This window comes from Cetorhinus maximus, chromosome 23 (assembly GCF_964194155.1).
Source record: "Cetorhinus maximus chromosome 23, sCetMax3.hap1.1, whole genome shotgun sequence".
Classification (NCBI taxonomy): Eukaryota; Metazoa; Chordata; class Chondrichthyes; order Lamniformes; family Cetorhinidae; genus Cetorhinus; species Cetorhinus maximus.
Window position 1 is genome coordinate 18501287 of NC_135901.1, and position 13937 is coordinate 18515223.

A 13937-nucleotide genomic window follows, 5' to 3' on the forward strand; every position below is an offset into this window, starting at 1 on the left:
AATTGGAAGGTGCAAGGATAGATCTTTGGGGGACACCAAGTTCAAGTACTCTGGAGAGGAAAGGGAGGTCAGAGAGGGGGGTGGCAGTTTACCAGGATGGCGGGGTCAAGTTGTGTTTTTTCAGGATGGGTGATGACGGTGAATTTAAAGGTAAAAGGGACAGTGCCAAAAGAGAAGAGAGAACCCCCGTTAACAATATCAGATAACATTGGGAAAATGGATGGTCAGCAGTTTAGTGAGAATAGAGTCAAGGGAGCAGAAGGTGGGTCTCACAGGCAAGATGAGCTTTAAGGGAGATAGAAGACAGGACAGAAATGGGAGAAAGAAGTGAGTTCAGGGCTTGAACAAGGGGCAGTTTGGCCCGATGAGCTAGTGGAAGGGAGGGAAGCAGCAGAGATCGAATTGTCTCAATCTTAGTGACAAATGACCTCCATGAGCTCCTCACACTTGTTGCTGGAGGTGAGAATGGAGGAGATGGGAGAGGGAGAGCCCTTCAAAATGAATTAACCTGTGTTAGAGATATTAAAAAGACCTGACAGTTGTGTGTTGAGCACAAAGCTGATTTATTAGACTTTTATCCGGAATATTAGCCCCTATAACTGGGCTGGAGTTTATTAACATCAACAGAAAAAGATCCAAATGAATATGGCCCAGTCCTGGATGTGATTAAGAAAAATTCAATCACTGTAGTTACTCGTGAACTCGCTGGTGTTTCAGCACGTTGGATGAGGTTGTGAATCCCTTCCCACACTCGGAACAGGTGAACGGCTTCTCTCCAGTGTGAATTCGCTGGTGTGTCAGCAAGTTAGATGACTGAGTGAATGCCTTCCCACAATCAGGACAGGCGAATGGCCTCTCTCCAGTGTGAACTCGCTGGTGTGTCAGCAGGTGGGATGACCGAGTGAATCCCTTCCCACAGTCGGAGCAGGTGAACGGTCTCTCTCCAGTGTGAACTCGCTGGTGTACAATCAGATCAGATGAACGTGTGAACCCAGTCCCACAGTGAGAGCACCTGAATGGTCTCTTGTCAGTGTGAACACCCTGATGAAACTTCAGTTCCCGGGAACTTTTATAGCACTTCCCACAGTCTGGGCATTTAAAAGGTCTCTCATCAGTGTGAACTCGCTGGTGTGTCAGCAGGTGAGATGAGTGAGCAAATCCCTTCCCACACTTTGAGCAGGTGAACGGCCTCTCCCCAGTGTGAACTCGAAGGTGCACGGTGAGGTCAGATAATGTCTTGTGCCCAGTCCCACAGTGAGAGCACCTGAACGGTCTTTCGTCAGAGTGAACACGTTGATGGCCAGTCAGTTCCCGGGGACTTTTATAGCACTTCTCGCAGTCTGGACATTTGAAAGGTCTCTCGTCAGTATGGACTTGTCGGTGTTTCAGCAGGGTGGATGAACAAGTGAATCCCTTCCCACACTCAGAGCAGGTGAACGGCCTCTCCCCAGTGTGAACTCGCTGATGATTTTCCAACTCTGATGGGTAATTAAATCCCTTCCCACAGTCCCCACATTTCCATGGTTTCTCCCCAGTGTGACTGCATTTATGTTTGGACAGGCCAGATGATCTGCTGAAGCCTCGTCCACATACACAACATGTGTACGGTTTCTCTCCACTGTAAACGGTGCTTTTTTCTTCCATGTTCAAAATCCAATGATATTCAGGCTACAATAAATGGGGCAACTCCTTCAGATCCTGATGTGATGTTTTGTTTCTGTTTCCCAACTGCAATTCCTCCCCTTCTAATAGCCTGTGAAATTGATTTAAAACAGAAAAAAGGGAGTGAGAGAGGACCCACAAAAACACAAAGGCAGATTGTGATATTGAGCTGAATGAATCTGGTAATTTGTGGGGCTGGCACTAGGAAAAAGTGACCATGAAAACTGCTGGATTGTCGTAAAAACCCAACTGGTTCACTCATGTCCTTTAGGGAAGGGAATCTGCCACCCATTCTGGGCCTATACAAGACACTGGCCTAGATTGGAGAAGATAACAAGAGAGAGAAGGATCAGGTGGGAGGGGCTAGGGTTGAAAAAGAAGGATTACAACTCAACCAGAGCTTTCACAGAACCTCCAAAGCCCTCAGCCTCCACCACTTAGAAGGACAAGGATAGTAAGTGAATGTGAACACCATCACCTCCAAATACCCCTCCAAGTCACACACCATCCTGACTTCTCTGACATCCAGTACTGGATGAACAGAAATTTCCTCCATTTAAATATCGGGAAGACCAAAGCCATTGTCTTCAGTCTCCGCCACAAACTCCACTCCCTAGCCACTGACTCCATCCCTCTCCTTGGCAACTGCCTGAGACTGAATTAGACTGTTCACAACCATGGTGAAAAATTTCACCCCAGACTGAGTTTCCAACCAGATAGCCACATTATCACCATGACTGTATGTTTCCACGTCAGCAACATCACCCAACTCTACCCAACTCTCAGTTCAACTGCCGCTGGAACCATCATCCATTCGTTTGTTACCTTTAGACTTAACCATCCTAACATACTTCCAGCAAGCCGCCCACATTCAACATTCCTGTAATCTTGACGTCATCCAAAACTCTGCTGCCCGTGTGCACACTAAGCCATGTTCACCCATCCCCCTGTGCTCGCTGACCTACAAAGGTTCCTAGTTTATAAACACACCTGTGAAACACCTTGGAAAGGTCTAATACATGAAAGGCGCTATATAAATAAAGATTGTTGTTGTGATTTGGACATTTATCACTGTTCCTTGGAGAGGAAGACAGAGTTAACATTTCGAGTCCGTATGACTCTTCGTCAGAACTAAGGAGAAATAGAAATGTGGTGAAATATAGGGTGAAATTTTATGGCAGCGGGGTTTTACGTTTCTGCCAAAGTCAATGAGGTTTAGAATATCTCACCGCATTTTACGGCCTCGTCCCCACCGAAACGGGGCCATAAAACTCTGTCCATAAGCTGTTTAAGTGGGGTGGGACAGGTGGAGCTGGATAGAGGGCCAGTGATAGGTGGAGGCAAAGGAGAGATTGCCAAAGATGTCATAAACAAAAGGACAAAGGGGTGTTGACGGTGGAGATATTATCTAAAGGATGTGCTAATGGGGACATTAAGGGTAGAAAGCAGGATGATCAAGTGACAGATGGACCTAGTGGGGGTGGGGTGGGGGGAAGTGATCGAAATAGGCAAAAAGGTGGAGATAAAACAATGGATGGAAATGCATTTTAAAAATAATAATAGAAATAGGTGGGAAAAGAAAAATATATATATAAAAAAATAATAATTATCAGAAAAAAGGGAATCAAAAAGGGGGTGGGGATGGAGGAGAGAGTTCATGATCTGAAGTTGTTGAACTCAATGTTAAGTCTGGAAGGCTGTAAAGTGCCTAATCGGAAGATGAGGTGCTGTTCCTCCAGTTTGCGTTGAGCTTCACTGGAACATTGCAGCAGGCCAAGGACGGACATGTGGGCATGAGAGCAGGATGGTGTGTTTAAATGGTATGCGACAGGAAGGTCTGGGTCATGCTTGCGTACACACCAAAGATGTTCCGCAAAGCGGTCACCCAGTCTGCGTTTGGTCTCTCCAATGTAGAGGAAACCGCATTGGGAGCAGTGAATCGAGTAGACCAAATTGAGGGAAGTGCAAGTGAAATGCTGCTTCACTTGAAAGGAGTGTTTGGGCCCCTGAATAGTGAGGAGGGGGGGTGGTAAAAGGGCAGGTGTTGCACCTTCTGTGGTTGCATGGGAAGGTGCCATGGGAGGGGGTTGAGGTGTAGGGAGTGGTGGAGGAGTGGACCAGGGTGTCCCGGAGTGAATGGTCCCTACGGAATGCCGACAGGGGGTGAAGGGAAGATGTGTTTGGTGTTGGCATCATGCTGGAGCTGGCAGAAATGGATCATCCTTCCAGTGAAGCTCAACACAAACTGGAGGAACAGCATCTCATCTTCCGATTAGGCACCTTACAGCCTTCTGCACTGAATATTGAGTTCAACAACTTCAGATCATGAACTCTCTCCTCCATCCTCACCCCCTTTTTGATCCCTTTTTTCTAATAATTATTTTTTCATATATATATTTTTCTTTTTCCACCTATTTCTATTATTATTTTTAAAATTTATTTCCATTCATTGTTTTATCTCCACCTTTTAGCCTATTTCGATCCCTTTCCCCACCCCACCCCCACTAGGGCCATCTGTCACTTGCTCATTCTGCTTTCTACCCTCAATGTCACCCTTAGCACATCCTTTAGCTAGTGTCACCACCATCAACACCCCTTTGACCTTTTGTTTATAACATCTTTGGCAATCTCTCCTCTGCCTCCACCTATCACTGGCCCTCTATCCAGCTCCACCTGTCCCACTGCCCTCAAACAGCTTATTTTTCATCACATTTCTATTTCTCTTTAGTTCTGATAAAGAGTCATACGGACTCGAAACGTTAATTCTTCCTCTCCACAGATGCTGTCAGACCTGCTGAGTTTTTCCAGAAATTTTTGTTTTTGCTTCAGATTCCCAACATCCACAGTATTTTGCTTTTATCACTGTTCCTTTATCATCACTGGGTGAAATAACCTGTAACTTCTTATCTAACAGCATTGTGGGAGCACCTTCATCACACGGACTGCAGCAGTTCAAGAAGATCAAACATCATCTTCTCCACACGTAACTGGGGATGGTTAATATCTGCTGCTGGTCTTGTTAGTGAAAGGGCAGGGGAGTGGGACCAGCTGATTTGCTCTTGCAGAGAAACAGCACAGGCAGGTGGAGGGACAGGTAGTATTGAGGAGGCCGGGAGGCTGCAGAAGGATTTTGACAGGCTAGGAGAATTGGCAAAGAAGTGGCAGATGGAATACAACATGGGGAAGTGTGAGGTCATGCACTTTGGTAGGAAGAATAGAGGCATAGACTATTTTCTAAATGGGGAGAGAATTCAGAAATCTGGAGTGCAGAGGGACTTGGGAGTCCAAGTCCAGGATTCTCTTAAGGTTAACTTGCAGGTTGAGTCGGTAGTTAGGAAGGCAAATGCAATGTTGGCATTTATTTCGAGAGGACTAGAACATAAAAGCAGGGATGTGCTGCTGAGGCTTTATAAGGCCATGGTCAGACCACATTTAGAATATTGTGAGCAATTTTGGGCCCCGTATCTCAGGAAGGATGTTCTGGCCGTGGAGAGGGTCCAGAGGAGGTTCACGAGAACGATCCCAGGAATGAAAGTCTTAACATATGAGGAACGTTTGAGAGACTCTGGGTCTATACTCGATGGAGTTTAGAAGAATGAGGGGGGGATCTGATTGAAACTTACAGAATACTGAAAGGCCTGGAAAGAGTGGACGTGGGGAAGATGTTTCCATTAGTAGGACAGACTAGGACCCGAGAGCACAGCCTCAGAGTAAAGGGAAGACCTTTTAGAACAGAAATGAGGAGAAACTTCTTTAGCCAGAGAGTGGTGAATCTATGGAATTCATTGCCACAGAAGGCTGTGGAGGCCAGGTCATTGAGTGTATTCAAGATGGAGATAGATAGGTTCTTGATTGGTAAGGGGATCAAAGGTTACAGGGAAAAGGCGGGAGAATGGGGTTGAGAGACTTATCAGCCATGATTGAATAGCGGAGCAGACTCGACGGGCCGAATGGCCTCATTTCTGCTCCTATGTCTTTTGGCTCTTACAGGACGGGCTGAATGGCCTCCTCCTATAATTGTAATCATTGAATGAATCTTTGACTTAGTGACAAAAGGACCAACATCCTCTCCGCAGATGCTGCCAGACCTGCTGAGTTTTTCCAGGTATTTATTTTTGTTTTGGATTTCCAGCATCCGCAATTTTTTGCTTTTATCTTATTGGAGACCAGGGACTGACGAGCCAACCCCGTAACAAACCCACTTCTCATTGGTCCGCCTGGGTTCCGAGACTCGAGCATGCGCAGTGCGAGTGATGGCGATGGGCAGAGATTATTTGTCTCATCTGCAGCCGGTAAGGAATCAGTAAGTGGAGGGTGCAATGGAGCCGGCGGCTGAACCGGGAGGGTTTCTAAACACTTGATGAAGGCCTCAAACCCCGATACGAACCTGCAGCTCCCGCGCTCGCAGCTCCGGGTCTTTTTCGAGGAAACAGGCCCAGGTTAACGGCCACCATCTTGCTTCAAAGGGGAGCAGAGCGCATGCGCTGGCACTTTGTTGACGTGTTGTAAATGGGCGGGGCTTCTCGGTCACCGTTCCCAATGGGGTCCTAGTGCCCAAAATATTATGGAACCCGGGTTGAAGCTGGTTTTTAATCAGCCTCACCTACTCCAAGGCTGCAGGTTATGTTTGCTGCCTAGGGGAGTCCAAGGGCCATGTACATATTCAATTGAGAGGTTGCAGCCCCTGTACAGTTACCTGAAGGGGCTGATCCTCAGTGTTTGGTTACACTTTAGCCTCAGGCTCCTAATCTTGGGCTACCCTGGGTGGAGGAGGGTGAGTAAGTCGGAGGATCTTCTCCTGGTCTTCGCCTGCTCTTGAGCCTGGTTAAAACAGCAGTTTGTTGGACCTGAATGAGCAGGGGCCATGGCGGGGGGGGGGCGGGGTGGGTGGTGTCACACTGCCTGGCAGCCTCTAATAGAAAGTGGGCATGCAGTGTCCAACGGTACACTTGCTACTTTCCACAATAGGCACCTCTGGGTATAGAGTGTCTCATAGACACTGGAAACAACATTCTGGTTCAGCACAGAAGCTTTAGTTGGTACTTTGTAGCTGATTTTGTCTTCATTTAGTTTATTTGGACCACATATTTGGGGGGACAAGAGAAAAATCAATATTCCATAGAAAGAAGAATTGTTTGTTCTCAATTTCTATAACTTTGCTGTGATGACTTTTGTAAAGTCCTTTTACAAGGTATTGGAAGAGGAAGTTTTACAAGTGGGAGACTCAAGCCAAACATCATGTCAAAATCTGACAGAGTCACACAATTGATCAGAACCTGAATATCATCATCCTTTGAATGTGGAAAGAGGAATATTTGTCTGTTCTGTCTTTGGGAGAAGATTTCAAACATCAGCGTGACTGGAAAAGCACCAAGGCACACACACCCGAGTGAGAGTGTTCAAGTGAACTGACTGTGGAAAGAACTTTAACCAGTTACACAGCCTGAAAAAACATCACAGTATTCACGGCAGGGAGAAACTGTACACATATTCTGTGTGTGGACAACTGATTGTGCAACCTGGAGAGACATAAGGACACCGGCACCATGCAGAAACCATGGAAATGTGAGGACTGTGGGAAGAGATTCAAGTTTCCATCCCTGCTTGAAAATCATCGACGCAGTCACACAGGGGAGAGGCCGTTCACCTGCTCTGTATGTGGGAAGGGATTCACTCAGTCTTCCCACCTGCTGACACACCAGCAAGTTCACATTGATGAGAGGCTGGATAACCGCTTGGACTGTGGGAACAACTTTCAAAGCTCCAAAGACCTGGTCAGGCACCAGGTTTTTCACACCAAGAGACAGTTCAGTTGCTCTCACTGTGGGAGAGTGTTTATACGATCACAGAATCTCATTGAACATGAACGCATTCACACTGGGGAGCGGCCATTCAACTGCTCCGTGTGTGGGAAGGGATTCACACGATCATCCCACCTCACTACACACCAACTGGTTCACACGGATAAAAGACCTTTCAAATGTTCTGAATGTGAGAAGAGTTATAAAACCACTAGTGAACTGCTCATACACCGGCGAGTTCACACTGGGGAAAGGCCATTCACCTGCTCCGTGTGTGGGAAGGGATTCATACGATCATCCCACCTTGCTAAACACCAACTCGTTCACACGGATAAAAGACTTTTCAAATGTTCCGAATGTGAGAAGACTTATAAAACCACAAGTGATCTGCTGACACACCAGCGAGTTCACAATGAGACGAGGCCATTCAGATGCACAGTGTGTGGGAAGGGATTCACTCTGTCATCCAGCCTCCAAAAACACCAGCGAGTTCACACTGGGGAGAGGCCATTCATCTGCTCCACATGTGGGAAAGGATTTATTCATTCATCCAATCTTCTGACACACCAGAGAGTTCACACTGGGGAGAGGCCGTTCATCTGCTCTGTGTGTGGGAAGGGATTCATTCATTCATCTCACCTTTGGAGACACCAGAAAGTTCACAAGTGACTACAGGAGTTGGATTCTGTTGATATTGCTGCTGTTAATCACGTCCGTGACTGAACCAAGTTCGTTCTGAAAGCTGGAGTTTGTTCATGCTGATGTTAATAATCCCCATAACTGGGCTGGAGTTTAATATTCTGATATCTGAAATGAACTGATACTGTTTCAATCACACCATCAATGCATTCACACTGAGGAGAGACCGTTCACCTGCTGTGTGTGGGAAGGGATTTACTAAGCCAACCGGCCTCAGGTTACACCAGTGAATTCACACTGAGGAGAGGCCGTTCAGTTGCATTTCCTGTGGAAAGATGTTCAGGGAGTCATCCAACTTGCTGAGACACCAGTGAGTTCACAATGGGGAGAGCTCGTTCACCTCTTTGTGTGCAAAGAGATTCACTCGGTCACAATGCCTCCTGAGACATCAACAAGTTCATAAGTGACTGTGGGGATTGGATTCTGCTGTTAATCATGATTATTAACCCCTAAAACTGGCTGGAGTTTAATATTCTGGAGATGTCACTGATTTTTGGGCCTGCTGTGTCCCTTTTTAAAAGCACCATGATCTTTCCCCTTAATTCAAGAACCCTCAACAGGAACTCATTTACAATAAAATTATGAACTTTTACTTCAATCATAAATTGATCTTTGGTGCAAAATCTACAATCAGTGTCTGCGAGATAACATCTCCAATTAGAAAGTGCTGATTAATCCTTGCTGACAATTCTTACTGACTTCCACATTCTTCACAGTGACACCTTTTTGACATGAAACTATCAAGGAATATAAACAAAACAGTAAAATATTTCACATTGATGTTGAACAAGATTGAATGTTGATAAAGATTGGAAGTTGCTGAGTTCAACACAGTTGAACGCAGTGACAGTTCTGACACGGCAGCAACAACATTTGGTAAAGGTGGAACCCACAACAAAGACTGGTTTGAGATCTACTCAGCAGAGGTGACATCTGTCATTGAAGCAAAAAGCAAAGCCTACCTGATGCACAACATAAACCCAACAGCTAGAGCACTGCATAATTTGAAAGTATCTGAGACAATCATGGAACAGACAGGGAATTACTGTGTCAATAAACACTGGATCAGCCTACATCAAGAAATCCAAACTGCCTGTGACAATGGAAATCTACATGCTATGTACGATGGGATCAAGAGGGCGCTTGGTCCGACCATCACCAAAGTTTCCGCTCCTGAAATCGGCAGAAGATGAAGTACTCACCAACAGAAATAAACATATGTCTCACTGGGTTTAACACTAGGAGCCGTACTTCCATGAGACAGACATCTCCCTGTCTCTGTTTGACTCTCCTGCAGCTTCATGGTTGAGTTGGATGACGAAACCTGATCACTTGAGCTGGAAAAGGCCATTGATTGTTCAGCAAGCAGAAAGGCAGCCGGCAAGGATGGAATTCCAGCTGAACTGCTCAAACACGGAAAGTCCCGTCGACTTTCACACCTTCATGACCTCCTCCTTCTCTGTTGGAAGGTAGGATCCGTTCCACAGGACATGTGTGATGCTAAAATCACCACAATAAACAAAAACAAAGGTGACAGGAAATTGCAACACCCAAAGGGATACCTCGCTCTTTAGCATCACAGGGAAAGCCTTCACTGGGGTGATGTTTAAAAACTTCATCTACTTGCAGACTGAGTGTATCCAGAAGCACAGTGTGGTTTCTGTGCTGGCAGATCTTCTCCATACACCAGCTACAAGAGAAATTCACAACTAATATTTAATCTAAAATGCTGCCAGCTTCTCTGCTGAGAAAAGTGAAACGTTATAATTGCTGAGCAACAGTAAACCTTTAAGTATGAATTACAATTTACTTGTATAATTGTAAAAGGCACAAAATGTTTGATTTTCTAAAACTAAGCTTCATCATTGAGCTTATGACCCGGAGCTCACAAGCTGTGGAAGCTCCACCCTCTTTAACTCTTTTTGGTCCAAGAATGTTGAAGTGTCCATTTACTTGTGAAAGCTGTTTTTTTTAGTTGTTATTTTTCTTCAGTTTTATTCCAGTCATTTGGAAAGGTGCCTGAAGAAATAATAGAGAGAAAAAAACACTAACGTTTGGTCAAAGCTGAGAAAATACCAAAAGAATTGGTAAAACAAAAATAGAAATGGTGTTTGGTTCATCTTTGATCTGAAAATAAAGTTACGTAAAGTTGACACAATTGTGTGCATTTGAGAATGTTAACACAGGCCTTTCCAAAACAAGCAGAGGAGTTAACCCTTTACACTGACAACATGGTGACGATCTGAACTAAAGACTTTGCCTTTTAAAGATTTGACTTCATCCCATTTGTTATCTTTCAAGGACAAAGTGCTTGAGAATAGAGAACATGGGAGTTATCTCCAAACTGATTGCAGATACCTGTAGTTCTGTCTCTGATGTAAAAATATCATATTATGAGAATATTGAATTGGTGAGTAAAGTTCCTCCAGGGCTCCTGAATGAGATAGAATGGCCCACCTAGAATAAGAGAAAAATCACACCATCAAATGGGAATTGGAATGACTTATCGTGGGTATAGTTCAATAGAATAGATCAACCTGGTATCCACGTACATCCTAGTGAAGGCCAGGAAAGCGTAGCTCAAACTAGTAAATTGATGACTTTGAAATGTTTGTATCCTTGCCTCTCAATTGCATTTGATAGTTGGACACCACCTAAGGCATTGAACTATGCAAGAGGAGATAAGCAAAGATCTTCAGATAAACATTCCCCTAATCATTTGATAAGATTACCTGAAAATCAAGAGTGGCTTATATCAGATGGCAACTGTGGCATGATTTTGGGATACCGGTATGAGTGTGCACATGTGATTTGTTATTTGTGGAGTAACTAACATGCAGAAATGCATGTGAAGCTACTCTGAGGAATAGGTCCCAGTCATGTTCAGCTACTTGTCAACAGAAGAACATGAAGTAATTAATGTAGTCAAGAGAATGAGACATTTTAAATCATCAAGGTATTGGCACAAACTCCATAGACTCGGATTGACTTTAAAACAATCCGAATAGAATTAAACACACTGGTATCTATCAGATAGAGTAAAATTAAAGTGAAGAGGGATATAGAATCTGGATTTAGAAAATATCCACAAGGTGGATGCAGGTGAACAGAGAGCTGGAGAATCTTTAGAGTCCATCATGAACTTTTGTTTGAACCATACGTATTTACGACATGCCAATGATTTAAATTATGTGAGATGATCTGCAGGTGGGGAGGATGAATCAAAGTCGATATTTATCACATTTTACTCGGAACGTTTTTACATTTATTCTTGGTGGCAACTCAAGGGCTTGTGTTGCTGATTCTGTTAATTCTAGAAGCTTTAGTATGTTATCGACAGTCTGTAATCAAGAAATTAGGAAAACAAACTCGTAGCTTAGAAATGGCTGGATTAGCCAGAAATCTGATGTGAGAAGTCAATAGTATATTCCCTTCTCAAGGTTGGGAGATCTGTAAGAAATCACCATCAAATAACCTTATGAAATCTTCAAAAATTTATGAACTGTTATAAGAATCTCTCTGTCTCACTTATGAAGAAAGCTTCCTGGGTTGACAGACACAGGACAGTGAGGCCTGTTAACTCTGCCAAGGACATGTCTCCAGTACAGACCCTGAAACAAGACAAACTTGATAGGGTGAGGGGGACCTCATGTCCCAAATGTAAACTAACTGTCTGAGTAAAGATTAAACAGGATGTTCTAGAGAGAGGTGAGCCACAAAATGGCAAAAAGATGATGGAATAAGCGATAGACATTAGAACCCCAGAAATAAGGTATATGATCAGGATTTCGAGAGGGAAAATCACCTCAGACTAGGAAGAGCTTCTCAAAGTGATCTGTGCCAGCTTCAGCTGAACACTTTGGCTCAAGGAAACCGAGAAGAGAAGAATCTGTCACCTCCAGCCACGGAAATCAGCATCCCCCTGATCCGGGACCAGTAAACCATTCCGAGGAGACTGTCACCTCCAGCCACGGAAATCAGCATCCTCCCCTGCTTCTCCCCATCCATTTGTCCAATCAGGGACCAATAAACCGTTCTCACCAGTTATGGGTCATATGTTTTTTCTGCCTATTTAACTGATGTATTGTATCTAAACTATTGCTTCATAATAAAATGCTTTAAGATCACCCCGGACTTCGACCCACTTTTTGGGTAATCGGTAACTCCCAGCCTAAAATTTTACACTTGTCCATGAAAGTAATTGAAGGTATCAGAACTGGAATAATCCAGAGTAATGATGAGGTGTTAGTTGTGGGTCAGTGGTTGCATTCTTATCTCTCAGTCAGGAGGTTGTGGGTTCAAATCCACATCCAGAAACATGAGCATAAAATCCAGGTTGATATTTTGATGCATTACATGCACTGCACTGTCAGAGGTCCTGTCTTCCAGATCAGACCTTCAACTATGGCCCCATCTGCCCTCTCAGTTGATGTAAAAGTTCCCATGATGTTATTCCAAAGAGCAGGGGAGTTCTCCCTGGTGTACTGTTTCATATTTATCCTCAGCAAACATCACTGAACAGATTCTCTGGTCACAATCACATTTCTATGAGTGGGATCTTGCTATGCACAATTTGGCGTCTGCATTTCCTCCATTACAACAGTGCCTACATTTCAAAAGAACGTCATTAGCTGTAAAGCACTGTGGGACATCCTGAAGCTGTGAAAGGTGCTATATAAATACAAGTCTCCATTAATAAAGGAGAAAAGGTCCAAAAATGGAACAGTCGGTAACAGGACATCAATCAGTCTCTTCTTTGAGAAATCAAGGGCTCGAACATCGTGTGTTTGACACAAAGCTGATTTATTTAATCTAAATCCAGAATATTAAACTCCAGCCTATCTAGAGATTATTGTCATCAACTGAAACAAACTCCGACTTTCAGGATGAAATGGTTCAGTCCTGGATGTGATTAACAGCAGCAATAATAGCAGAATCCAACCCCTGCAACTTGTGAACTCGCTGGTGTGTCTGCAGGGTGGATGAACGAGAGAATCCCTTGCCATACACGGAGCAGGTCAACGGTCTCTCCCTGGTGTGAACTCGCTGGTGTTTCAACCGGAGGGAATGCAGAATAAATCCCTTCCCACACACACAGCAGGTGAACGGCCTCTCTCCAGTGTGAGTGTGCTGGTGAGTCAACAGATCCATTTTGCCTTTGAAACTCCTCTCACAGTTAGGACATTTGAAAGGTCTTGTGTCAGAGTGAACACATTGATGCGAAGTAAGTAGGGCGAGCTGAATGAACCCCTTTCCACACTCGGAGCAGGTGAATGGTCTCACCCCAGTGTGAATGTGCTTGTATCTCAGCAAGGTGGATAACTGAGTGAATCCCTTCCCACACACACAGCAGGTGAATGGCCTCTCCCCAGTGTGAACTCTCTGATGATCCAACAGTTTACATAACTGAGTGAATGCCATCCCACACTCAGGGCAGGCGAATGGTTTCTCCCTAGTGTGAACTCGCATGTGTATGAGAAAGCCAGATAACTGAGTGAATCCCTTCCCACACTCGGAGCAAGTGAACAGCCTCTCCCCAGTGTAACTACGTTGATGAATTTCCAACACAGATGCGGATCTGAATCCCTTCCCACAGTCTCCACATTTCCACGGTTTCTCCATGTGTCAGTGTCTTAGTATCTCACCAGGTTGGATGATCAGTTGAAGCCTCGTCCACACACAGAACACAGTATGGCCTCTCCCCACTGTGAATGGTGTGATGTTTTTTTAGGCTGTGTAACTGGATAAAGCTCTTTCCACAGTCAGTTCACTGGA

At 44.6% G+C, this 13937-nt stretch overlaps 3 protein-coding genes across 3 annotated transcripts in view; 1 reads left to right on the plus strand and 2 right to left on the minus strand.

Moving 5' to 3' along the window:
- LOC144697047 (uncharacterized) overlaps positions 1-13937 on the minus strand; it is a 288147-nt gene that overhangs the window by 83045 nt on the left and 191165 nt on the right. The window lies entirely within an intron of this gene.
- On the minus strand, positions 472-6061 carry LOC144697068 (uncharacterized). The gene is made up of 2 exons (XM_078568869.1): positions 5865-6061; positions 472-1753 (listed from the first exon to the last, which is right to left on the minus strand). Exon 2 carries the CDS (start codon positions 1642-1644, stop codon positions 691-693), a length of 954 nt encoding a protein of 317 aa, XP_078424995.1. The 5' UTR covers positions 1645-1753; positions 5865-6061; the 3' UTR covers positions 472-690.
- On the plus strand, positions 5909-12282 carry LOC144697089 (uncharacterized). Its single transcript, XM_078568905.1, has 2 exons — positions 5909-5954; positions 6842-12282. Exon 2 carries the CDS (start codon positions 7209-7211, stop codon positions 8130-8132), a length of 924 nt encoding a protein of 307 aa, XP_078425031.1. The 5' UTR covers positions 5909-5954; positions 6842-7208; the 3' UTR covers positions 8133-12282.

Bases quoted from the DNA above. Each gene is read 5' to 3' on its own strand.
- LOC144697068 (XM_078568869.1), bottom strand. From the start codon at position 1,644: ATGGAAGAAAAAAGCACCGTTTACAGTGGAGAGAAACCGTACACATGT.
- LOC144697089 (XM_078568905.1), top strand. From the start codon at position 7,209: ATGCAGAAACCATGGAAATGTGAGGACTGTGGGAAGAGATTCAAGTTT.